Here is a 27583-nt window from a genome sequence, read left to right on the forward strand (position 1 = left end):
AGCCTTCACAATTTCTACAATGTTTGCTTATTATTATATTGAATATATGTGCAGCTAACTTTTTCCTCTCGTTTCAATAATTTTGCGGATCTTCCAGGTGGTAAAACTTTTTACTTAATGAGGGTTTATCAAATAATAATATTTTTTGATTTTTATTTTATTCATGTTATTGGAGCAAACTTATATCATCCCAAATGTGAACATGTGAAATACTCCACTATTGGAGACCTATCAATTTGTCTGTTTGCATTTGTTTATAGTCTTTTAATAATCTTGAGCTTCTTACCAGATTAGAGGTTAACAGGTATGTAGATGGGTTATATGTTTGTCTGTGATATTTATATTTCATTTCATACATTTTATCATTCTTGTGCAATTACTGGTATTGAGACGTTTTTATGTCCCACCTACGATAGTAGAGGGGCATTATGTTTTCTGGTCTGTGCCTCTGTTCGTCCATTCGTCCGTCCGTTCGTTCCGCTTCAGGTTAAAGTTTTTGGTCGAGGTAGTTTTTGATGAAGTTGAAGTCCAATCAACTTGAAACTTAGTTTACATGTTCCCTATGATATGATCTTTCTAATTTTAATGTCAAATTAAAGTATTGACCCCAATTAGATGGTCCACTGAACAAAGAAAAAGATAGTGTGAAGCTCAGGTTAAAGTTTTTGGTCAAGGTAGTTTTTGATGAAGTTGAAGTCCAATCAACTTGAAACTTAGTACACATGTTAACTATGATATGATCTTTCTAATTTTAATGCCAATTTTAAAGTATTGACTCCAATTTCACGGTCCAGTGAACATGTAAAATGATAGTGCGAGTGGGGCATCCGTGTACTATGGACACATTCTTGTTTATTCTTGTTTCCATATTTTTTATTGATTTTCTCATGAAGATACAAGGTCAAAACTTTTGAAGAAAAAAAGTGTTATGGGTTTTCACTGTAACAGTTTAAACTTTTTAGATTCAAATAAAAATAACTAAAAACATGTATACACATACACTTTGGATGTATATAGTGTATGTGTCAATGAAACATAAAGCCCACATCAATTAATCAATCAATCAATCATATGAATTGATGTAATTCTAAATAATAATTTTTGCTTGAAGTATGTAGCTTTTCATATATTTGAGAATATACAAGGTGCTTTTAAGATACATATATTATTGTGTGAGGGTATGATTTTATATGATATTATAAAACATTAGTTAAATTTCAACATTTAAATAACTAGAAAATGAATATGATTCAAAGAGGTCCAACTTCCAGTATCAAATAATGGAGAATACAAAGTTATGCTCAGTATGACTGCATATATTTGTTACAGTAGAATATTTTGTCCTGCTTAAGTACATTAAGTTATCTCCAATCTACATTTTGATGTGAAAAAACATGAATATCAAATGTGTTCAGGCCTGATATTGGAATAAAACATGATAAAAAGTAGTTTTTAATGAAGCTGTTATTTGTTAAATATGATGTGTTCAATATCATGCATTAAGGGTGGCCATAACTTTTTAACATCAAGGCAAAAGCTTCTAGTGACTTTAACAAAACATGTATTTTAGATGTATGTGTATTTCTCTGGAAGGCAAGTTTCAGGAAAAATTTCCATACATCAAATTATGAATTTTATGTCTTCATCCTCACTTAATCATTCATGTATTACCTTTGGATTACTGATAATTAGTCGCCTTGGTAAAATGATCTTCTTTAAGAAAGTAAGTTTTTGCTACTGATGTTGTGTAGAAATTAAATCCGTCCATTTATTTATTTTAGTGCACAACTTGATATAAGCAGAAAAAGAATAGTACTAAATCAATTTTTTTAACTTACAAATGCAATGAAATAAAATCATGTGAATTATCCGTCCATTGAGGTAGTTGTCTCAGATCATTGTTCTTTTAGCAACATTTTTCATATACACATTTATGTTTAGTTAATATTAAATTTTTAAAATATACAAGTACTGGTAGTTTGTTCTTCATTGTCTTGTTTGATCATGATGAAGCTATGCCTACTAGTGTACATTATTACTTGTCTGTTTGACCTGTACAACTGTGTATATCTTTTCTCAAAATATTCAACAGTTGACAGATTTAGAAATATGGTCATCCCTTTGGACTTCTCAAGTCTGGCATTCAAACCCTTGCTTAAGTGTGGCATTAATTTAGCTGTGTGGGAATTATAAATAGGCACATTAAATTCAGATTGCCAGTGTAGAGATAGTGACACACTCTGCAAGAAAAAGAACCCTTGCAACATTTCCGAGTGTTCTGTAGAAGATGTTTTGCAATGGCAAAATTTCTCCCATTTATCCAATCCTATTGTGTTTAGGTTTAATTTTTAAAAGATAAATAGATAGTCTAATGGTAAGTCAATGATATTTAGTATGCAGTGGTATTTAAAAGCATTAGCATGTCTCATTACCATGGAGAAGATATGACATAGAAGGTTAGCAACTACAGGTCACCATATGGCCTTCAACAATGAGTTTGGATTTGGACGAAACTGATTTTAATACATCCTCTTTGTCGTTTGTGCATAATCCATGGAGCTGAGACTTGCACAAAATGCTGATTTCATGAACAACCATAGACTAAATAAATCAAGTCTGAATAGTTTAGGCAGTGTATGTGTGGGAAGCATCAACAAGGTACAAAAAAATGTATCAGTTTGTTCTTAGGTAAATGATATTTGGTATGCCGGTGTATTTACATTAGAAACTTATGCATGGTTTAGATTTACTATAAATAAGAATATGTGGTATTAGTGCTAATGCGACAACTCTTCATCGAAGTCATAATGTATAATAAGTTAACAATTATAGGTCAAAGTAAATTTGTACTTAGTTGAAATTTTATACTCTTGGTTTATCTTTACTCTAGAAATCCATAATCCAAATAAAAATAGTAAATCCACAGTAGTTGGTAGGCACTTGAACCTGCATTGGTATTTCTTATTTAAGGATGTACTTGGGTGAGGTTTTGGAATAAGTGACAAATGTTCGGACTCCTCGATGTAAAATATTTTGCCCCATAACACCTATTCATCTTTTAACATAAGACTTACTATAAGCCAGCCTTTTCCCGCCATATTTAAAACAAGAGGCTGTCACAACGACAGCAAACCAGATTTATTAACATTTATTTGTGTCCTGGAAATATCACAACAACCATTACTGATGAATGGTGAAAGTGAAAATCGTCAATATCAAATTTGACCTCCATTTTGTCATCAGTATCAACATATTAAAATTTGAAAAGCTTAGATTAAATGGTTCATGAATAAATGCAACAACGTGAATGGAAACGCCATTTTACGATCTTTCAAGAACCATGACTCCTGAACGGTAAAAGTCAAAATCGTCATTATTGAACTTGACCTCTATTTTGTCATCAGTAACAACATATTAAAATTTCAAAAGCTTTGGTTGAATGGTTCATGAGAAAATGCATGGACCCGACGGGAAACACCATTTTTCAATCTTTCAAGAACCATAACTCCTGAACGGTAAAAGTTAAAATCGTCATTATTGAACTTGACCTCCATTTTGTCATCAGTAACAGAATATTAAAATTTCGGAAGCTTTGGTAGAACAGTTCATGCATAAATGCACGGACACGACTGGAAACTCCATTTTTCAATCTTTCAAGAACCATAACTCCTGAACGGTAAAAGTCAAAATCGTCATTATTGAACTTGACCTCCATTCTGTCATTAGTAACAACATATTAAAATTTGGGAAGCTTTGGTAGAACAGTTCGTTCATGCGTAAATGCACGGACACAACTGGAAACTCCATTTTTCAATCTTTCAAGAACCATAACTCCTGAACGGTAAAGGTCAAAATCGCCATTATTGAACTTGACCTTCGTATAGTTGTCAGTAATAACATATTACAATTTTAAAAGCTTTGGTTGAACAGTTCATGAGTTAATGCATGGACAACATTTGATTGCTGCCCGCCCGCCCGCCGTACATCCCCAAATCAATAACCGACATTTTTGTCACAAAAATCCGGTTAAAAATCAAATATCTCGAAAAGAGGCTCCATGATCAATCAATATTTTTAGCATACTTTTATCCTTAATGGATGCTCTAACAGCTTATAGTATCTTAATTTATTAATTTTCACCTAACCTCACCTAAGTACATCCTTAAGAAGCACAAGTATTTTTAAATTACCGGTAAGACAAAAATTGAAAATTAGGTAGAAAACCTCACAGAAAGAGACCATACAGGCAATACAATATGTAATTTTAGAAAATGTGGTATGATTGCTAAGGAGACAACAGAGACTGAAAGCATAGAGGTTGACAACTATAGGTCACTGTACAGCCTTCAACAATATGCAAAACATATACTGTATAGTGAGCTATAAAAGGCCCTGAATTGACAAATGTTAAACAATTCAAACAAGAAAACTAACTTTGTACTAAACAATAAAGGAAAAAACAAATGTGATATACTGCAACAAACGACAACCCCTGAATTTAGCCTTATAACTTGGGACAGGCACCTAAAGAATGTGGTGGAACCGTGAATTATATTTCAGGAAAATCACTTAACACACCAATTGATTGAAATTGAGATGCAATTACTTCATCATTGAAAGTCTACACATATCTTATCTATGAATTGATTAAAAACATGTTAAGTTTAATAATTTATTAATGTATACATAAAGAGAAACATGTTATTGATATCTTATATACCACCTTCTATTTTTTTTAATAAGGATTGTGTCTTTTCTCCATTATCTCTTTGTTTCCCTTGACACAACTAGGTAGCTATTATATCGAAGTTAAAAAAGAAAGCTAATTTTGACCATGCAAAATATAACACCGCATTATGCTTTAGTTGCATCATCTAAATTATTGAGTTAAATTTCAATTTTGAAGGCTACAAATAAAATATAACATCAATAAAAATAAAATTTACTACTTTATTTCAAGAAGATTTCATCATCATCATTAAAAATATTGAGGTTTTCACATTTGTTTGGTGTTGGTGACACCACAGGTGATAATCTTACATGTATGTTGCTTGAAGGATTCATTACAACTACATTTTGTTTAGGTGTGCATGGTGACATCACAGGTGATAATCTTATATTGCTATAAGGATTTATTACAACTACATTTTTCTTAGGTGTGCATGGCACAGTCTGTTCAAGCTGTGGTGTTCCTGGACTATCATTTGGCCTTAGACTCTGCTCTGAACCTGTGATGGTATGCTTTCTTGCTGAAAAGAGAGATGAGAAGCAAATTTTAACAATAATAAACTTCCAGAAAAGTCACATCTGACCTACACAGTTTGATCAGTATGCTTTATTAACTTATTAAATTCCTTATTTCGGTTGAGTTTTGGTGTAAGGGTGCATTTAACGATTCAACAGAGTATAACAATCTTCTGTGAAAAAGTGGTCTCACTCATTGACCTATATTTTAGTTTTTTTTCCATTTTCATTGTTTTTAACATCTAAGGTCATATCTCAGACACTTCAATTCTCACATTTTATACTTTTCCACTTTTGATAACTGATTTTATAATATGATTTTTATCAAGTAATAATGGAAGAGGTGATATTTGTAATAATAGACTACCAATTCTTTTTTTTTTTAAGTTACCTCATAAAAAATAAAAGAGAAATTCCCGCACACAGAGGCGTCCTTTATCTGGCCCCTAAACAAATATATATATACTAGTTCAGTGATGATGAACGCCATACTAAACTCCAAATTATACACAAGAAACTAAAATTTAAAATAATACAAGACTAACAAAGTCCAGAGGCTCCTGAATTGGGACAGGCGCAAAATTGCAGATCGGTTAAACATGTTTATGAGATCTCAACCCTCCCCCTATACCTCTAGCCAATGTAGAAAAGTAAATGCATAACAATACACACATTAAAATTCAGTTCAAGAGAAGTCCAAGTCCGATGTCAGAAGATGTAACAAAACAAAATAAACAAAATAACAACAGACTACTAGCAGTTAACTGACATGCCAGCTCCAGACCTCAATTAAACTGATTGAAAGATTATGTCTTCATCATATGAAAATCAGGCACAATCCCTCCCGTTAGTGGTTTAGTATCATACTATCATATAATATATGAGAAGAACATAACCCTTGTCTTCATCATATGAATAAATGAATATATATGAATAACATACACATTTACAAGCCAATTGCAGTATACATTCTTACAGCTATGTTAGAAAATTAAAAGTTAATCAGTTTTCTTAATATACAGTCATTGTAGATTTATGTTTCACAAATTGTTTTACAAAAAAAAAAATCACTTGCAGGAAATATAATTATCATTTACAACAATTTATGATATGTTCTCATATTTCTCTCCTAAATGCTGGCAACTAAGTCTTATTAGCCAATAAGCTTCTTTCATTAGTTTGGACCAATATAATTTATAGTACAATGAACAATGTGCTATAGTCACACTTAAAAACTCTGTATACTGTTGTTTAAAAATATGAGTTATTTCCCTTGCATATACAAAATGTTTACACACTAGTAATTGCTGATAACAAACCTATGTAAAGTACCTGATCTAAGCAGGACAATTTCAAGCAAAGGTGTTTCATAATGATGTGGTCTCCTGTTCAAATTCACTGGTGTGATGGGTGTAGGAAAACTGTGAAGAGTTGACTGAATGACTGGTGTTCCTGGAACATTTGCTTCTTGACTGTCTAAAAAATACATATATTGAAATATAATATAGTGAAAATGTAACCTTTTATTACTTGCAATAACTAGAGGATGCTATAGTGGATCATAGCTAGAAGTACATTCATCACAAAAAACATTTTAGCATACTCCTATTACTTGCCTGAAAACCAGTTTTTTACAACTTGCCACTGACCTATTAGGGGTTTAGGTATGTGTGTTTGAAGACTGGCAAGAAAATTACATTTTGTGTTTTGTTACCATTTAAATTTATTTCTTTTTACTGTAAAATAATTGTGATCAAACTTGACAGATCATTGAAATAGTATACATTGGCCATCTAACTGTTAATATTGTTTCACATAAACTGGTATACAACTAATCCTATTAAGCTTGGCTTTAATAATACACCGGTAACTTTTGTACTATTGAATCTGTAAATTAAAACTTGTACCTTGGCTTCCTTGACTCAAACTAAAATCACTGTAATCTGGAACTGTAGCAAATGGTGAGTCATAAGTACTTCTGTCAGGCAGTTCATGGAATATTGGTGGTGTCTGTGGAACAGATTGTTCTTGTGATCCTTCAAGCCGATACATTGTTACTGGTGAACATCTTTTTTTAATGAACAAGACCCTGCAAATGAATAAATAAATTGAATTACTGAGATTTTGAGTTGGAATCTGGATGTCGCAGGTGTGCTCAAATCTAATCTAAATGGACTAGAATTTTCCTACAGAAGATCATGGTCCTCTCCAGCCACTCTATTTTACTCAAAAACTTACCACCACAAAATAGCACAATACTGACAATAGTGCTGAAAGAGGTGTTACACTAATCAATCTTAAAACACATCTGACAATAATAAATTTTAACCCATGATTGGTTACATGAAGGTAAAGCCCTTTTTAACGATTGATGTTTTTCAATTCATTATTGAAAATTTCCAAATTTTGTCTAAGAGTAAATTTTACAAATTGAGAATTCTTAAAACATCTCATGATAAATTAATTCTAATTTAACTCGACCTTCATATAAGTTTGCTGGTCAGTATTATATGACTTTAATAATCAAATTTTAAAAATCGTGACCATAAAAGTTATCATGACAAATCTAGTATGCTTTTAAAAACATATCTTCATCCAGAGCGAAGGATTGCATGAATCATCTCAACATGATTTTGTACATGGCTGTGTGAACTGCTGTTTGTGTTTTCATTGTTTGAATTCTTTTTCTGTATTTAACTATGTTGTCTTATTTTTTATCATCTATGGTTTCAAATTTCACCCCTGGTATCTTCTAAACCTCATGTGCTGATTGGGAACCTTGTCAATGTTTGTTTTAAATTACGTTGTAATGTTAATATAAGATTTTAATAGGGCATTACATTTTGTGGCTACGAGATATAACAAAAAATTAAAATATGATTATTTTCTTTCAATCATTGATGAAAGTGAAATAATAATTTGCTTTTAGCAGCACGTTTGGTTCAACTTTGTCAAAATAAGCTAATAACATTGCTAATGAATTATTCACCTGCAAGTGAACAATTCGACCTTATTCAATCCTTATTCATTTGACTGCGTACCTATAGATTATTTAAACAAGAACATAATAAAGAACATTATTTAAGTATTCATATGCCAGGAAAATATAAAAGCTCCTTTTCAAAATTTCTATGTGGTGTGGCGTCATTTAAAAACAGGCAGATATGAAGGGGTTTTATATGAAAATAGATTTTGTTTTAATGATTCATGTATGCAACAGAAACTCATTGAAGATGAGAAACATGCTTTACTCAAATGCCCTTTATATTCACATGCAAACTAGAGGTTTTTACTAGAGCAGTTTCATTGAATAGTGTTTTTAGACTTAAATGTAGTCCAAATAATTATGACATCTGGCAAGGCTATTTTATTTTTTTCTGGGACGCCGTCGTAGGAAGGCCTCCAAGAAAAAAATTAAAATAGCCTTGCCAGACATCATAATTATTTGGACTAACTTAAATGATAATGAAATTTTTTTATTTTTATTTACAAAGGAAAATTTGTGCTTTTATTCTGCCCAAATCTACCATGATATATCAATTCAGAGGAAGAATGTTTTATATATATATATTTTTATTTTTATCGATTTGTTCATTTTTATGTAAAATTCTCTCATAACTCTTTTGAGAGTGGCTCTCGAATGTTTATAAGATTGTTTTGTACTTTTAATTAAAACATGCTGTATATATATTGTATTCATGTTTGTATTGTTCATGTAGAGAAGTGAGACTATAATAAAATATTTGGTTTCATTTGATTTGATTTGCCATAATCATGAAATTTTTGGTCTGGTAATCAAATAATAACAATAAACGTCCAAATACTCACATAATTAAACAAGAGTGCACACGCTGAAATGTCTCGCCTTCTATACTAATCATTGATATTATGTTGATAGTCCTAAGTAAAAAGCTAAGCTTTATAACAACTGTACCATAAACTTAACATTAACCAAGATAACTAAACAAAGACCAATGAACCTTGAAAATGAGGTCAAGGTCAGATGAACCATGCCAGGCAGACATGTACAGCTAACAATGCTTCTATACAACATATATAGTTATCCTATTACTTATAGTTTAAGAAAAATAGACCAAAACACAAAAACTTAACACTGTGCAATGAACCGTGAAAATGAGGTCACGGTCAAAGAAAACCTGCGCGACTGACATAAAGATCATTAAATATTTCCATACACCAAATATAGTTGACCTATGGCATATAGTATTAGATAAAAAGACCAAAACTCAAAAACTTAACTTTGACCACTGAACCATGAAAATGAGGTCAAGGTCACATGACATCTGCCCGCTAGACATGTACACCTTACAATCATTCCATACAACAAATATAGTAGACCTATTGCATATAGTATGAGAACAACAGACCAAAACACAAATATTTAACTATAACCACTGAACCATGAAAATGAGGTCAAGGTCAGATGACACCTGCCAGTTGGACATGTACACCTTACAGTCCTTCCATACACCGAATATACTAGCCCTATTGCTTATAGTATCTGAGATATGGACTTGACCACCAAAACTTAACCTTGTTCACTGATCCATGAAATGAGGTCGAGGTCAAGTGAAAACTGTCTGACAGACATGAGGACCTTGCAAGGTACGCACATATCAAATATAGTTATCCTATTACTTATAATAAGAGAGAATTCAACATTACAAAAAATTTGAACTTTTTTTTCAAGTGGTCACTGAATCATGAAAATGAGGTCAAGGACATTGGACATGTGACTGACGGAAACTTCGTAACATGAGGCATCTATATACAAAGTATGAAGCATCCAGGTCTTCCACCTTCTAAAATACACCTTATCGCTATTCCCGCTTGACCCGAGAATCTGTTCCGCTTGAACTATTGGCGTCATACAACAATCACTTTTCCATTGTGGCGTCAGATATTTTGAATTATGACGTCAAAATTTTACGGGAACCTGTGTGATGTCCAGTAATGGCGGACAAATAGCGATAAGGTGTATATAAAGCTTTCAAGAAGTTAGCTAACGCCGCCGCCGTAGCCGCCGCCGGATCACTATCCCTATGTTGAGCTTTCTGCAACAAAAGTTGCAGGCTTGACAAAAACCCACGATGAGGAGGCTTAATAATTGTCACTTGAAGAGTTAATTTTATATGTTGATTCAATGGACCCCTAATAAGTATTGTTCTTTCAGTGGAAATTAAAAAGACACTTCTAGTGTGTCAGCAACAACACAGGTTCTAACATGAATTTGTCTATTTTAGAACTTTTACTAACCCAAACAACTGTTAAAAACAATGACAAAAACAATAGTCCGTAAAATAAAACCATTAACGGTGTATAAATCAGGATTGTTTCTTCAACTGAAAAACCAGACAAGAAGGTCAGCAATAATGCTGAATATGATGAAGTTAAAATTCCAGTTAACATTCCCTGTGACTCTGTTTCGAATACATTTGCGGGCTCAACTATTTGTTTACCTTTTGAGCACGTGTTCGGAATTCGTCTGCAAGTTTTGTAGAAGTCCAATCAAGGATACGTTAACATCCTTTGATAAAAAATTGACCAATGAGAGAAGGTTTTCTAAACTGTGACGGCAATAAATCATTCTACTCGAACAGAATCTAAGGTGTCTTATTGAACTTTTTCTTCTTTTAGATATTTGGATACACGCACTGCACACCAAACATACATTATAGTCCCTAGGTCGAGAATTTTAATCACTCAATCAGTTCAAAAGTTTATGTCCCATTTCATCTGTTTATCTAGGTAAAAAAAGAGAAGGTCGGTGTGTTTGATATATTGGTGATTAATTGGTGGCTAGTCATTGTTTTTATCAAGTCCCTAGGAATGGTATACTATAGTGATCATTACTATGAAAATCCTTGATTCTACTTTTTACAAAAATTACAATGATTAATTCATGAACATTAACTTAAAACTTTGGTAAACTTTTTAACAATATTTTGAATACAAGACTTGACAAATTTTTGTACCAAAACAACTTAATTCATAATTCTCAGATTGGCTTTACAAAAAATGCCAGAACTTCAGATCATATATTTATTTTGAAAACACTGATAGACAAATACTGTCACAGTAAAGAGGGTAGACTATATACTTGTTTTGTAGACTTTCGCAAAGCATTCGACAGTGTAATTCATATAGGTCTTAAACTGAAGCTTATTAATATGAAAGTTGGTACTTTATTTTAAAATATTATATCAGATATGTATAATAATAGTAAAGCATGTGTAAGAGTTGGAGCTTCTCTCACTGACCCTTTTAGCATTAAATTAGGTGTAAGACAAGGAGACAACTTGAGTCCTTCATTATTTAAAATTTTTATAAATGACTTCCCATCCTATCTTGACTCCTGTCTGGATGCAGTTTCCCTGCACTCAGAGAAATTAAATTGTTTGATGTATGCGGATGATATTGTGATTATGTCAACATCAGCCACAGGGCTTCAAAGTAGACTTGATCAGCTAGAAAAATATTGTGCTGACTGGTGCCTGAAAGTTAATATTAGAAAGACTAAAGTCATAATTTTTAATAAGGCTGGAAGGAAAATTCAGGAAAATTTTCGACTGCAGAATAACTTGATTGACTGTGTCGCTCATTACAAATATTTAGGTGTTCACTTTACTGCATCTGGAAGTTTTCATCTAGCTAAAACTGAACTTTATAATAAGGCTCTTAAAGCCTACTATAAACTTAGAAAGGATTTTATCAATTTGTCTCCTGGAATAAAATCTTGTGTTCATATTTTTGATCATACCCTAAAACCCATTCTGTTATATAATTCAGAGGTATGGGGAGGTTATAATGTGTCTTGTAATAAATTACAGTCTTCCTCATTCAATCTTGAAAATGTTTTTAAAAATCTTAAGTGTGAGAATCTCCATCTTAAATTTTCTAAATTTATACTTGGTGTACACAAAAGGAGTGTCAATTTTGCTGTATTATCAGAACTGGGACGTTTCCCCTTACATTATGATATTGTAAAGTCAATTGTAAAATACTGGTATAGATTTGAAAATCTTACAACTGAATTCAGTCTATTGAAAGATGCTTATAAATGCAGCCAAGAGCTTCACAAATCTAACATAACTTCTTGGTTCTCATTTGTTAAAAAAGTGTTAGAAGTTTTTGAAATTAAACAAGAAGTAAAACATTTCGGACAATATAAATTTTTGAACATATCTAGTAAATTAATTCACACTAAATATATTAGCAATTGGTATGCTAGCCAAAATAAAGCTTCTGATGGAAAACTGTTTAATTATGTGAAATTTAAGCAGAATTTTGGTTATGAAAATTATCTCTCTTTAATTAAGAACTTTGATTTTAGAAGATCTATATGCAAATTACGTATTTCTGCTCATAAGCTTCAAATTGAAGTTGGTCGTTTTTCAAATATTCCACGAAATGAAAGAATTTGCAAAAAATGCTCCTCTGGCTGTGTTGAAGATGAAATCCATTTTTTAACTAACTGTGAAAATTTTAAATCGGATAGAGATGCTCTCTTTGACTTTGTTTGCCAAAGAATTCCGAATTTTTCTATACTTGATAATCAGCATAAATTTATTTATTTATTAAACTGTGAAGACAATCAGGTCCTTAATGCTGTTGGTAAATTTATTAAAGTGAATATGAGTTAGTAATTGTATTGTAACTGTATGTAAAAAATTGTTTGTATCTATGTATCTATGCAAATCAATATTCTTTTGCCTTATTCATGTATGCTCTGTATGCCCCTTGTGGGCCCTTAATTGGAAATAAAATATGTTCTGTTCTGTTCATTAACAATGTGTTAACTGTTGATATTTATAGCCTTTTTCTTCTTCGCTGTGAATACCACTGTCACTCTAATATAATTATAATCAATTTAACTATTGTCAGTTTATTGTCTAATTTTGTATGCCATAACCATTTAATGTAAATGTGTTTGTGCGAATAAAATATTGTCTATTGTCTATTAATATAGAACATTCATTCAGATTGACAACAGAGGCGATTTATCCCCTCCCCCTTTTTTTGGTGGGAAAAATTTGATTGAATTAATAGGGAACCACTGACGCATGACTGGATTGGTCCCCTCTTATGAAAATTTTCTGGATCTGCCACTGGACAAGATTTTTGACATAATTTTTGTCGAGCCTGCAACTTTTGTTGCAGAAAGCTCGACATAGGGATAGTGATCCTGCGGCGGCGTTAGCTAACTTCTTAAAAAGGTTTATATTTTAGAAGGTGAAAGACCTGGATGCTTCATACTTTGTATATAGATGCCTCATGTAACGAAGTTTCTGTCAGTTACATGTCCAATGTCCTTGACCTCATTTTCATGGTTCAGTGACCACTTGAAAAAAAAGTTCAGAATTTTTATAATGTTGAATTCTCTCTTATTATAAGTAATAGGATAACTATATTTGGTATGTGCGTACCTTGCAAGGTCCTCATGCCTGTAAGTTTTCACTTGACCTCAACCTCATTTCATGGATCAGTGAACAAGGTTAAGTTTTGGTGGTCAAGTCCATATCTCAGATACTATAAGCAATAGGGCTAGTATATTTGGTGTATGGAAGGTGTACATGTCCAACTGGCAGGTGTCATCTGACCTTGACCTCATTTTCATGGTTCAGTGGTTATAGTTAAGTTTTTGTGTTTTGGTGTTTTTCTCATACTTTATGCAATAGGTCTACTATATTAGTTGTATGGAATGATTGTAAGGTGTGCATGTCTAGTGAGCAGATGTCATCTGACCTTGACCTCATTTTCATGGTTCAGTGGTCAAAGTTAAGTTTTTTAAGTTTTGGTCTTTTTATCTAATATATAAAATTGAGAATGGAAATGGGGAATGTGTCAAAGAGACAACAACCCGCCCAAATAAAAAACAACAGCAGAGGGTCACCAACAGGTAATAAAAATAATATGCCGAAGGTGAACTATATTTGGTGTATGGAAATATATTATGATCTATTTTTTTTATACGACTCAGAATCTGATCCTACTCTAAATTGAATCTAATGTAGGACTAGGAAGTTCGAAGGTTACAATGTATAGTCCATCAATGCTGTAATCAGGTTATAGCCAATATTTATCAAATGATCCAATTAATAATATTCAAGAATAACGAATACCTGTTGTCTTCAGTAGTTCATCTATAGTGGTCACTAGCAAGTTGACCATGAGGGTTGTGAGATCAAACCATAGCTAGGTAGAAAAATACTTCATTCTTAGTTTACAACCATTGCCAGTTCTGCTGCTGAAGGGTTCTGGTTTTCTCCATGGGATTCCAGCTTCCTCCACCTTAAAAAGCTTGCCACCATGATATAGTTTAAAAGTGTATTAATTGCTGTGAAACACCAACAAAAATCATTCAATTAGTGTATTTTGTAAATTTCATGACATTTGTTTAAAAAAATAATTGAATAAATCCTTACATTACACGTACTTGAATACTTGTAAACTTTAAAGGGGCACTAGCTGTCAAATTCATGGTCACCGATTTGACTCAAATTCTCATATTTGATTTATAACAATGTAAAACATTTATTCAAACTATCAAAAGTCTAAAATAAACAGTTTACAGAGCATTGGGTAGATAATATCAGAGCTCCAGATAAGCTGCGTATTTACGTGATCACGCAATACAAATAATAAAAAACCCAATGTAATTGCACATTGCAGGGTTCAATAACCCAATTAATTCAAAGGAAAACCCAATTATATTCCAAAACCATGAGTTCTCAACCCTTTTATTGGCTACCGTTTGCGTTATTTACCCTTATCTGTTTACAGTCGTCGCGTAAACTATTTTTATAATATTTATAATTGGAAATTTCCTTTCTTTCTAAAAATAGATCCCTGCATCAAGTAACTGAAATGGATCCCTGTTAGAGTTTTCCGTTGCTCAATAGGTACACGTGTTTTTGAAAACATTTCGATCTTCTCGGCGTTTATCCAATTAGCGTGTGTCATGTAGTCAAATTTTTTTCGCATTGCTCGGGATTTATCATAACATACATTGAATTAAAACGAAAGTGAATGTCCGGTAAAAATATTGAACAGAATAGAAGCATGTTTTCTGCTTCTTTTGAAAAGCTGAGGGAAAGTTATGATGATAACAAGACTCAGTCAGTGTTTTAAGGAAGCGTCCATCGAACACACGGGCGTGTGTGTGTATCTTAACGAGAACATCGCTGGGTTTCCTCAAAAACGAAATCAGTTGGAAAAAGTGAAAGGCCAAATCAATTATGACATGATAAAGCATCAGAAACCAAAGGTTCTAATAAAAGACAACTAAACCCAGATTTATGAAAATTGGAATAAAACAAAAACATTCAAGTATAATTAGAGTTTATATACTATTTTTTTTTCATTTTACGGTTAATTAATGAATAATACACACACAGGCACTGGTCTCAGAATTTATTATATAAAGGTATAAGACGAGTGCCTGTGAATACACATATCCGTTTTGTATCAGTTTATATGAGAAAATACAAAACTGGCAGAAGGTTTGAAACGGAACACAAATTAAACCTACAATTGCTCCTCAATGAATAAACCAAATGAAACAGCTAGCAAATAACCCTAACCCTAAACCAAGTAAAACAGCTTAACAAAGAAAGAAACATATTTAAGATGGAAAAAAATCTTAGGTTGATATTCCTTAAATATTCAATATTGTGTTGATGAAAAAACCCAATACATTAAGGAGCTTGGTGGTGAAAAACCCAATTTGATATTAACATGAGGGGTGAATATGAATTGATAATGCAATTAAAAAACTTTATCACCCAATTGTATAAGAAAATGGTGGGTAAAAAACCCAATTTGTGAATTCTTATCTGGAGCTCTGTAATATATAGGTTCGTTTCGTGTGTATTTTAGTCCAGATGCCATCTAATTAACTACCGATTTGACCTCAGATGACCATATAAGCGATGTAAACATAAATAAAGATATGAATAGATTAAAGCAACACATGCAATTGGATTTTTATAGGTCTGTTTGATTTTATTTTATAGATTAAAAATAGATGTTTCTCATTGTTTTTAACCGTATAAGAATGATTTTATGTGCATCGAATTAGTAATCAAATGATTTACCATAGTTTAACTTTCATTGTTGACATTCTTTTTCTTTAAATAACCAGTACACGTACAATGCATGCGTTGTCAATTTTCAGCTAGGGGTTGAATTGAAGTTCACATGAATACGGATTTAAAGAGGTCTACTCATTCACTTGCAAGTGAATCACTAATTATCAATGTTTCTTACCGTAATTTGACAAAATTGAACCTTTTTAGCTGCAAAAAGCGAATTGTTATTTCACTATTTTACTTTCATTATTGATTGAACAGAAAAAAATCAAACTTTAGATTTTTTATATATCTCGTAGCTAGTGCCCTTTTAAGTTCAGGTATATATTTTATTTTTTCCAAGGATAAGCAAGTTGAGAAATGCTGAACATCTAATGAACCAAATCAAAACATACTCTAAAAGCAGACCAAAATCTGTTGCTATACAGGAAAAAGATGACACCATATTCGAAGCATCTGAATCTGAAAGTGATGAAGGTAAAGCCAAATTAGTTAACATTTCTGTGCCTATCCTAACTTCCTAAAGAAGAAACTTTATTGTTGGATCTCTAGGTAAATGTTACGTATATATTAATATGAGTAAAAGAGAATGTTTGATATATGTATACAATTTTGAAATTTTTATGACAAGTTCGATGTGTATTTTTGAAAATATTGTCTGTGTGTAAATCCATGTATAACCATTTTAAGAGAAACTCAGTAGATCGTTATGAAACACAAAAAATCATATAAACAATACACAATGCAAATATAAGAGTACTTGCAGTCACTAGAAGCAAGTTCAGAGCCAACTACAACTAATATATAAATCATATTTTTCCAGACTAAAGTATCATGATTAGAACTCATCTAATTGATTTAGTTTAAAGATGTCATTAACAGTCAGAGAAAAGCATGACCTTGTGCAATGTCAAAATAAATGAGTATCAATAGTATCAATCAATCCCCCTTAATGTGGAAGGAAAATCCCTAAATCTTTCTCACAATGGAATACTTGTCCCTTTTTAGTATAAAAGCAATGTTTATGTTGGTAAGAGTTATTGTAATGAATATGCAACAGCTTCAGATGTTTGTATTTTTCAATTTTCATGGACTGTGACATTATATTTAAATTTCAACAGATTGCAATGTTGATGTAGATATTCCAAGAATTAATCAGCTTAAAAGGTAAGTTTAAGCTTCTGTGTGTACTGGTGAGTCTCAATGGTCACAAAAATCATATTCACCTATTCCACTCAATTTCTCATATTGATTCATATTGTAATTAAATGATTATCTAAAATGCAAAAAGTCCAAGGGAAACAACTAAAAATACTTGTATTCTTTATAATGCACCAACATTCATACATATTTAAGACAAGAAGCCATCCAAACAAACCTCATGTTTGACTTTATTTCAATGCTCACAACAAATGCTTCAGAAATCAGTTTGATCAAGCATGCTTAAAAGCATGAAATGAAAGAAATCTTAACAAAAACATCCAAAAACAGTTAAGGTCAATTTTGCCTGAGGGAGTTCAACACTATATAGAACAATGAAAGGACTGCTTTGAAAATAATACTAATGTAATTCATATCAAATCTTGGCTTAAAGACCATTTATGACCAAAAATTTAGAACTGATGCCACAGTGATTTCAATAGTGGCTTGACTGAGTATGTAAGCAAATTAAGTATCAGTTTACTCTGACAAAATTTTCAAGTTTTGTAAGTATAAGTTATGTTTATTAGTAGACTACAACTTCTTCATTGATATCAATTTCCAAGTATTGGTCTAGTACAGAAATAAAGTATTCATCCTGAAGTAAAAAAATATCCTTTAAAAACATCCATCATCTGCTTTTTTTACCCTTGCAGAGTACTTGTGCCTAGATGAGATTTTAATATTGTTATTATTGTGTTTACAGACAATCTCCTGTGATTGGCGGAAGAATAATGAGGCCAGTAAAAACAGCACAATGTAATCAGAAAAATTTGGTAATCTCTTATAATGCTTGGTTTTTACTTTCTATTCGATTTTTTGTCATCTCGGTATACTTGTTTCTACATGTGTAATATTGCAAGAAGAAAATGAATTGAAAAATTTACTTATTTGTATTTTGAAGTAAAAATCTGTTCAGACCTATAAAAACACAATGTTATAGATCTTATTCATTCTTAAAAATAATCAAATTTCTTCAATAAAACACCTCTCATTTGCAAGTATACTGTAGAAAAAACTACACTTATAAAAATTGTAAAATTCAATTTTGTGGTTTTTCAGAAGTCCACAAAGAAAGGTGGACACCAGTCAACTCCATTGAAGAGGAACTCATTAGAAATGGCACAGCATGGTGCAAAAAGCACAATGAAGAACAATGCAAATATAAAACAAATGGATATATCAAAGGACAAAGGGAAATCGAGTAAAACTCAGAAAGATAGAAAGAGGACAAAATATTCCTGGTCGGGAAGCGATGAAAGTATTGAAGTTCTGCGCAAGGATGAAGGAATGACATGTATGGTTATTGTGATACTAATAATTGTTCAAATAACTAATTGAAACATAATGTACTATTAGGTTTTTTGTTTGCTGATGTCACAGTATGTTAATTTATATCTCCCTAACCATAGATGCATGGGTATTACATCTATGCCCTAACATTGTATGTAGGTAGAAATATTGTTGATGTACTGTCAATCTGTTTGAAAGCAGATTGGAAGAAACCAAAGGAATACATGAAAAATTCAAATTTTGACCTTGTGCTTATGCTCTAATTTGTAAAGGTCAAGACATTTTCTTTCAGCAAAACAGACTTGATAATTTTTTTCACATAGGGAAATTTGTCATTACAGAATTTTCTGCACTTTTTCAATGGGATTGAATGAAACTTGATATTTGTGCTTATCCCCAGCTGGTTATTTCTCAAATTTCATCTGGCTAATGTCATGTCCTTGAAAAAAAACATAACTCCAAAATGATGAGGATGAATATACCTATACTTATACCTGGGTGACTGAATCTGGTACTCAAACAGTGCAATCAACCATACCCAGTTCAAAGAAAACAAGTAAAATAGTGCATTCAACACCTTGTACTGAAAATGCCAGTACCACTCATATTGGAGCAGATAGTACTGGCACATCTACTTTGAAAAAAATTGTTGAAAATAATGGGAGGTCCAGAACAGGAAATCTAAAATTGCCTGGTAAGTACCTGTATTTATACAAGAATAATGATATACCTTGCTCACCTCATAATTGTGAAAAAGATCAAGGAAAGAAAGGAATTTGCAGTAAAAAAATTCAAAACTCATTGAGCACTTGCAACATGTTAAAATTGTTGCATTCTTAATGTGCATGTCCCAAGCCTGGTGGCTGACAGAGGGGAGAGGGTACTCTTCATATATAAAGGTATACACAGACATGGTCTATACCCAAATCTGTATGGTTGCTGTCAGTTTATATATTATATTAGCTTAAATCTGTCTGTTGGTACTTCTTTTTGACATTTAGTTATATTAAGGGCCTTTTACAGCTTATACAATACGCTATATGTTTAACTCATTGTTGATGGCTGTATAGTAACCTGTAGTTGTTATCATTCTTCTCTTGTAGTCTTGAGTAAACATTTCTTATATTTTTTATAGATAAACCTTCTCAGTCTACTATAGTGAAGTCAGAATGTGAATTTATAGAAAAGGACAAGGCAGGCATTTCATTCAATCACAAGTTGAACTCAACGATTCAGAAAAATGCACAGAACATCAAAGATTGTGGGTTTCCTGTAGATTTATCCTCAATAAGATTCTCTCAGGGTAGATCAAGTAAGAAATATTTCATCATTGTGTAACAATTTCCCTATGACAAACTAAAACAATGATATTTTTTATGAATAGACTCCTTAAGTTCCAGTGTAAGTAGAATTAGAAATAAAACAGCTATTATGGTTCTCATAACCACAACACTTTCCTTTCTATAGTAGCAGTGAAATCTGTGTAAATGTAGCCTTAGACAGTTGTTTGTTTAACAGTTAAATTATTTAAGACTATTTACCTAATCATTTGAAGTAAGAATTTAGACAGAGAACCTAGAGGTTTGTCTATGAACCTAGAGGTATGTTGATGAACAATATTTAGTTTAGATATCACTTCTGTAACTTGGTTTAAAGTATTTAGATACTTATTCATTCTGAAAACAGTATTCATTTAACTAGTGAGGAAAAAAAATAAACACTTTATATTGTTGTTAATTAAGCAAAAATTAAATGGATAATGTAGATCAAAATTGACAAATTAAAAAAAATATTACTCTAGAAAAAAATATATATTTTTTGTTGTTAAATTAAAGGTAAATATGGTGATCATTTAAATAAAAACATGTATCAGCAAACGTTTAAATGATTTTTTTTATTTAGAAAACTGCTTTCACAGTTAAATTTCTCAACAAGTAGCTAGACAAAGTATTATTTATTCAGATTAAAACTTATAGTGATGTAATACAAAAGATCAAAACACTCACATATACATTAAAGTTAATGTTAATTTTAATTAGTGGTAGCCGTCTAAATTTGTGTACTCTTAAGTATGTTTATACAGTGTAGGAATATTTGTATTCTACCCAAGCTGAGTATTTAGCTCAATCTACTTACATCTACTTAATATACACAATCCTGTCTCTTTGAGTGGAATTGACTTCTCATATCTTATTTATATGTAAAGGCATAATAAGATAAGTCTTATAAACAAAACAAATTGAAGCTACACATTCCAATTGATTTTACAGAAATTATAGAAAAGACACCTATTCAGCAAAAAGCAGAAAAGACACCAACTAAACAGATAACTGCACTGCAAGTTTTGGAAGAGTTGAGGTAAAATTCTTTTTTAAAAATGAAAACACACAGAAAAATAAAATGTGTACATTGATTAGTTCAGCATTAGATTGTTTTCCTTAATTTCATTCAAAATTATTAATTATTAATTAAAATGGACAGAATTATTCATTACTTCTGATTTTTGTTTTAGTCTTATATGTCTAGTTACTTGATATGTATCTTTTGACTTTGCCTTTTTGGAACTATTTAACAGTTTGTAAAATAAGTCTAGTCTTATTTCCTGTTAACCCAAAATATACCAGCTGATTTTAAATACACTGGATTAGAATGCATGTGTATGCAAATTACAGTTACTCAAGTTAGTATTTAAAGATTGTTTTCTACTTCATGAAATTAATATCTACAAAATCCTATTAATTGTTTCAAAAGTAAAAGTTTTTATTCTTATAATTTAAATGAAACTTTTCTTTCGAAAAGAATTTTACAAAAGAATTCAAACAGCTCATTTTGAAAAGGGAAAAGAGGTTTTAACAACCTGTGATAAGTGAACAAAAGAAATATTTTGTATTTAATACATTATTTGATTTTACAATTATATGATTAAACAAGCATAGACAAGATAGTTCATTTCTTTTTGTTAAGGGCACCATCCAGACCTAAAAAGAAAAAGATTACAGAAAAACAACTTAGTTCTACAAAAATGTTTTTGTCTGACCATGCTGCATTTGTAGATATGGTACCAGAATTGTCAACAATAAACAAAGGTATTATAAGAATTATTTATGTTGTATAAAAAAGAGGACTTTTAAAAATAATATAAATGTTAATGCTTAATTACTATTAAATAAAAGAGACTTAGGTGAAGAATTTCATTTCCTCATCCTATGTTCATTCTTCACAGAAGAAAAAAATAAATAAATTGACAAGAAATAAATCATAAAGTCTAGTGAATTTAGCAATACTGTTAGAACTAAAGAAATTGTGTAAATTCATATCAGAATGATAAATAAAAAAAGGGATTCTCTCTCAAATATTTTAACTAATTTGACATCCAATTAATTTTTCTTTGACATCTATTTATATATTATTAAGTATATTTTCTAAATTTTATATCTCTTGGTATAGGTCATCATGCAGATTTTAAAAGGTTTTAATTGCAAATTGTGCAGTATTTTACCAAAATAAAAGCTTGAAAAAAATCATTTAAGCAGTGTAAAAATTATTTTTCAATTTTAGTTTGTGGTAAATCAGATGACAGTATTGAAATGACAAGAGAAAAGTCACCATTTATGAAGATGTGTAGAACTGAATCTCCAATTACACCTTTTATTTCACCAAAGGTTAGTATAAGACTTGTAAACAAAATCAGTGGAAAAGAATATTTAAATTATCAAATATATTCCGTGTGTGCCATTTTGCTTTAAAGAGACATATAACCCCTTCTGTTTTTTGTTTTTTTTTTATCAAAAGAAAAGTGTCAGAAATGAACATTGAATATTTTGCTTTAGTGATGAATGTTTATTATTCAGATAAGTTTTATTGAAGTTAAGTTTTTAAAGCAAAACACTGCTGTTTTAGTTTTTAGAAGTTGAAAATCTAAGGTTATCTCCCCTTATTTTACTAAAATAATTGAATAATCAATGCATTATTTGAACATTTAATATCACTGTTTACTCTTGTTTTTTGCAGGCAGATAAGGAGCATGTGTTCACTAGTACACCAACTAAGGATAAAAATAAAGAAAAAGAATTTCCTCAGGTATTTTTCAGTAAATTTTTGGCGAAATACTTGTATTTTATTACGATGAACATTTTAAGGACAGAGTTAATCTAAATTGGAAGGCAATACAATTTATTTTGTGCAAAAAAAATAACAAAAATTCTAAACTCGTAGGAAAATTCAAAATGAATAGTCTCCAAACAAATGGCAATATCAAAAGCTAAAACACATCAAACAAAGGGAAAGCAACCGTCATATTCCCGAAAGATGCTTTTGTATTCTTGATAAATAACAATAATAATTTAGATATATTACTCTGATATATCCTATTTAAAATGAACCCCAAATAATCCGGTCAGAAACTTGTTTTTTGTTTTTAACTTCCTTCCAGTAAGAGGCAGGTACATTCTCAATTTCCACAATAAATACCTGTTCAATCGACCAAATTCAAAATATAAAGTATTGATATATTAATTTGACAGTCACAAAGAAAAATATAATAATTTGGGCTACAATTTTTCAAAACTTGTTTGCAGTTAAGTCCTACGTCAGATGACATTTCCACTACACCATACTAGAACATGAAGGTTTACATTAAATGACAATATGGTAGAAAAAAGGAACTTTTGTAAAGTTTTGTTTTTATGATGAGCAGATAATACATAACATAATTAAACATAGATGTGTGAAAATGACACAATAAAGTGACCACAATTATTAAATATGATGTAAATTCAATACTATGGTTGCTTACATCCTCCTCATTCAGACTCTGGCAATTATACATCTCCTTATTTTGATAATTATATATTTTAGTTTGATCTATCATCAGTCCAGTTACCCGTGTTTGATGAAGATGAGCTTGAGTTCTACGAGTCCAGAGAAGTAAACTCGCAAGAGATTGTCTGTGAATCATTAGAGGAGGATGTGGACCTTCCTGAACCAGTAGTTCTGGAGAAAAAGACAAATAATGAAAAAGAGGTTCTTATTTCAAGTGAAGAATTTTTTCAACATTTTGATACTAGTTGTGAATTTTAGTCATATTATAGGAAGAAAGAATTGAATAAAATTGTACAAACTAATTTAAGGTATGGTTTTATGGGTTTTTAATTATATAAGCTTAAACAATCTTAACTCCAAGTCCTTTGTGGGTAATTTTAAAGGCACATAGTGCTTTGCTTTGTAATTTTTTTCCAAAATTTGCCAGTCTCCAAATGGTTTCGATTACATATTTTAACAACAAGCTTGCATGAGTTAATTAAGAGAGTCTACCAATAAAAGAAATCAGAAATTTTAGTTATTCTGATCAGATCAATTTCATTTTCAATTCAATTCTTTTTTAACCAAATGTTTTACAACACATTTAGGTACATTTTATAAAATCTATATCACAATATTATCTCCCCTGCTTGTTATGAGATTTGATTTTTTTAAATTAATGTTATGTTCTTTTTCAGGTATCTGTTCTTAAAGATGGTGAAAAAGGTACAGAATCAACAAAACAATCTCAAAAGTCTACTGTCACAAGTCCAAAAGATATAAACAACAATAACGGATCTAATAACAATTCTGTGAATGATGGAAATATCAGTGTTGTTCCTTTAAACAAGTCTTTAGAAGTCAAAACTAAGCCTGTCACATCCAATAAGTCCAAGTTAAAAGATAGAAACAAAGAACAATGCTGCATTGTAGCTCTTAATATTCCAGTTAAACCCATAAAAATGAGATCAAAGTGCAATATAGATTACAAAGAGGTTCTTAAAAATACCCCTGTTGGTAAGTTGAAATAATGGAGATATATATTACTAGTCACTTTCAAGAACTTTTTTGATGTATCAAAATAATTCAGGTATAAATCGTTATTCATTAATTCCAGTATATAAACTTTTTTAATACTGCTAATTACATCTGATGTTTTTTGCAACAACAAAAAAATACTTTTTCAATGATATAGAAAATAACTTACAATCTCATAAAAGTTTAATTGATCAGACATGTTCCATATAAAATTTAGTGAAGTTGGTAAAGTTCTATATATATATATATATATTTCAAAGAGGATATATCAGATTTTTTTATAATATAATAATATTTTCATATTTTTATCTTTTCAGATTGTATACAAGCCATGTTATTCTGAACTTGAAACATTCTACTTTTGAAATAGTGCAACAAGGGGAGATCAATTCTCTTGAATAATTTGTTATAAAAAAGAGTTAGGTTAAAAGTTATTTGTGTAGAGATAAAATGTTTTTATTGTTGATTTTGTGCCTTTTTTATAAGGGTAGCATATTTGATGTAGCAGTGATAATTGTTTTAATTGTTATATAAATAATGTTTTAGGTTACAACAGTGATGCTAATTTTACAAGAAAAGTGCTAAATTATAATGTATTCATGTACATAGATGTTATTGTTAATTTCAATTGTATATTTAAAAGAAATTCAGATTTGTGATAAAATTGTATAAAAGTCAATCTAATGTTAGATAAAATATGAATATGAAAAATTCTAAACAATGTTGCTATTTCTTAAAGATGAAATATAAAAAAAAGACTGTTATTATCCTGTGATAAAATTTGTCAGATATTATAATTTGTGTTTCCATTAGAATGATAATTCAGGGAAAATATGTTCATCAGATACTCGTTACAACAATTATTTGATAGTACATGTACCAATTTATGTTAGTATTTTAGTAAAATATAATATTTAATGTTCTTAGAAAACTGTGATAAAAAAGAATCTGTGATGGAGTAGAATTAGAAATATTTGCCATTCTGTGATTAACTTTGGTGCAACAATGATCTCATTTCATATAATAAATTTAATTTATATAATATTGTTTTATCTTCCTTTGATGGCAGGTTGAGTTTGCAACGAAATGCAAATTAAACTGTGGTACAGACTTACAAATGAATGAAGATTTGGGGTATATGTCAATCAAACAGCAGCCTAATATCAAAATTAACAAAAAACAAAAGATACCTACTGTCTATTTATTTCAAAAGTTTCAGAGGACTTCTAATATGAGTTGTTGCCCTTAGATGTCATTTTTAATCATATTCAGCTCACCACTTCGCATCAGTCATCTATTGTCCTTCATTGTTTTTACAAAAATGTTCTCTGCAACTACTGGATCAAATTTATCCAAACTTTGCCACAATCATTATTGGGGTATCGATAACATCTTTGCCAACCAAGATGGCCAACAATGAACATGGCTAAAACTAGAACATAGAGGTATAATGCAAGTTTTGTCTATTATTTTGAAAACCCGTATAAATATAGAAAATCTGATACAGACAAAATGTTGACCTCTACTCTACCAAATGTTCACATTTATCTGTCCAACAACTTCTCTTAGAAATTATTGCCCTTAAATGTACCTTTTTTTTTCATTTTTGCCTATGATCTTGAAATTTATAATAGATGGGGAGAAACTTTTAATTGCAAATCTGATCAGCAAAACAAATTCTACAAATAAGTCATTTGAATTTGTGTTGTATTGCTTCTTTAGTTGAAGAAACTGGATTCATTTTTCGGAAGCTTCACCGGAAGAAATGCTGGAAGTATATAGAAAAGAGCAATAAAACATTCAACCGACTCTTTAGAGCTGATAATTTTAGTTTTCCCATCAGTTGACTAATACAACATACATAAAAGAACATAAAATAACGTATATTTCTTTAATTGTAATCATATAAGTTTAGTTACCAAAAATTAAGTCAAATAATCTCGCATGGCCCAATCAGTCATCAAAAACATGTTGTAATGCATCAGGGCAATCTCCAATTGCCCTAACAGTCATCAAACCACGTAAGACCTCAGATCAATCTCCCATGCCCAAACAGTCACCAAAACATGTAAGACATCAGAGCAATCTCCCATTGCCCAAACAGTCACCAAAACATGTTGTAATACATCAGAGCAATCTTCCATGGCCAAAACATGTTGTCAGACATCAGAGGAATCTCATGACACAAACAATCATCAAAACATGTTGTAATGCATCAGAGCAATCTCCCATGGCCAAAACAGTCATCAAAACGTTGCAAGACGTCAGAGCAATCTCCCATGGCCCAAACAGTCATCAAAGCATATAAGGCATCAGAGCAATCTCCCATGGCCCAAACAGTCATCAAAACATGTTGTAAGGCATCAGAACAATCTCTCACGGCCCAAACAATCACCAACACATGTTCTAAGGCATTAGAGCAATCTCCCATGGCACAAACAGTCATCAAAACATGCAAGACGTCAGAACAATCTCCCATGGCCAAAACATGTTGTAAGGCATCAGAGCAATCTCCAACGGCCCAAACAATCATCAAAACATGTCGTAAGGCATCAGAGCAATCTCCCATGGTCCAAACAGTCATCAAAACATGCAAGACGTCAGAGCAATCTCCCATGGCCCAAACATTCATCGTAGAATGTTGTAAGGCATCAGAGCAATCTTCCATGGCCCAAACAGTCAACAAAACATGTTGTAAGGCATCAGAGCAATATCTCACGGCCCAAACAATCATCAAAACATGTTGTAGGGCATCAGAGCAATCTCCCATGGCCCAAACAGTCATCAAAACATGTAAGACGTCAGAGCAGTCTCCCATGGCCCAAACATTCACCAAAACATGTAAGACGTCAGAGCAAACTCCAATGTCCAAAAAGTCATAAAAACTTGTAAGACAT

At 31.2% G+C, this 27583-nt stretch overlaps 3 protein-coding genes across 5 annotated transcripts; 2 read left to right on the top strand and 1 right to left on the bottom strand.

Annotated features, from left to right (window-relative positions):
- Window positions 1-4930: 4930 nt before the first annotated feature.
- Window positions 4931-10873, bottom strand: LOC139517742 (uncharacterized). Of its 2 annotated transcripts, none has more exons than XM_071309117.1 (4): window positions 10725-10873; window positions 7152-7333; window positions 6577-6720; window positions 4931-5249 (listed from the first exon to the last, which is right to left on the bottom strand). In XM_071309117.1, the coding sequence occupies exons 1-4, from the start codon at window positions 10850-10852 to the stop codon at window positions 4951-4953; spliced, it is 753 nt and encodes a 250-aa protein (XP_071165218.1). In that variant the 5' UTR covers window positions 10853-10873; the 3' UTR covers window positions 4931-4950. The 2 variants fall into 2 exon arrangements, with proteins under 2 accessions (XP_071165218.1, XP_071165219.1); XM_071309118.1 differs by lacking the exon at window positions 10725-10873 and adding an exon at window positions 10522-10718.
- On the top strand, window positions 10787-19165 carry LOC139517744 (uncharacterized). Of its 2 annotated transcripts, none has more exons than XM_071309121.1 (5): window positions 10787-10873; window positions 16699-16832; window positions 17477-17522; window positions 18262-18331; window positions 18618-18928. In XM_071309121.1, the coding sequence occupies exons 2-5, from the start codon at window positions 16730-16732 to the stop codon at window positions 18894-18896; spliced, it is 498 nt and encodes a 165-aa protein (XP_071165222.1). In that variant the 5' UTR covers window positions 10787-10873; window positions 16699-16729; the 3' UTR covers window positions 18897-18928. The 2 variants fall into 2 exon arrangements, with proteins under 2 accessions (XP_071165222.1, XP_071165221.1); XM_071309120.1 differs by lacking the exon at window positions 10787-10873 and adding an exon at window positions 10917-11013 and having other exon boundaries at window positions 18618-19165.
- Window positions 19166-19314: 149 nt separating this feature from the next.
- Window positions 19315-25728, top strand: LOC139517743 (uncharacterized). The gene is made up of 9 exons (XM_071309119.1): window positions 19315-19542; window positions 19984-20160; window positions 21119-21206; window positions 21813-21934; window positions 22407-22510; window positions 22860-22928; window positions 23706-23870; window positions 24347-24665; window positions 25004-25728. The coding sequence occupies exons 4-9, from the start codon at window positions 21871-21873 to the stop codon at window positions 25027-25029; spliced, it is 747 nt and encodes a 248-aa protein (XP_071165220.1). The 5' UTR covers window positions 19315-19542; window positions 19984-20160; window positions 21119-21206; window positions 21813-21870; the 3' UTR covers window positions 25030-25728.
- Window positions 25729-27583: the final 1855 nt, after the last annotated feature.

The sequence above is a fragment of the Mytilus edulis genome, chromosome 3 (assembly GCF_963676685.1).
Source record: "Mytilus edulis chromosome 3, xbMytEdul2.2, whole genome shotgun sequence".
Classification (NCBI taxonomy): Eukaryota; Metazoa; Mollusca; class Bivalvia; order Mytilida; family Mytilidae; genus Mytilus; species Mytilus edulis.

Excerpts from the sequence above, each read along its gene's own strand:
- LOC139517742 (XM_071309117.1), bottom strand. The coding sequence starts at position 10,852 with ATGATTTATTGCCGTCACAGTTTAGAAAACCTTCTCTCATTGGTCAAT. Across the intron at positions 7,334-10,724 it reads TCCGAACACGTGCTCAAAAG|GGTCTTGTTCATTAAAAAAA; the intron begins GTAAACAAATAG and ends ATTCATTTGCAG. Across the intron at positions 5,250-6,576 it reads AATTGTCCTGCTTAGATCAG|CAAGAAAGCATACCATCACA; the intron begins GTACTTTACATA and ends CTCTCTTTTCAG.
- LOC139517744 (XM_071309120.1), top strand. The coding sequence starts at position 10,988 with ATGTCCCATTTCATCTGTTTATCTAG. Across the intron at positions 16,833-17,476 it reads TGAATCTGAAAGTGATGAAG|ATTGCAATGTTGATGTAGAT; the intron begins GTAAAGCCAAAT and ends AAATTTCAACAG. Across the intron at positions 17,523-18,261 it reads AGAATTAATCAGCTTAAAAG|ACAATCTCCTGTGATTGGCG; the intron begins GTAAGTTTAAGC and ends TTGTGTTTACAG.
- LOC139517743 (XM_071309119.1), top strand. The coding sequence starts at position 21,871 with ATGTTTTTGTCTGACCATGCTGCATTTGTAGATATGGTACCAGAATTG. Across the intron at positions 21,935-22,406 it reads ATTGTCAACAATAAACAAAG|TTTGTGGTAAATCAGATGAC; the intron begins GTATTATAAGAA and ends TTTCAATTTTAG. Across the intron at positions 24,666-25,003 it reads TCTTAAAAATACCCCTGTTG|ATTGTATACAAGCCATGTTA; the intron begins GTAAGTTGAAAT and ends TTATCTTTTCAG.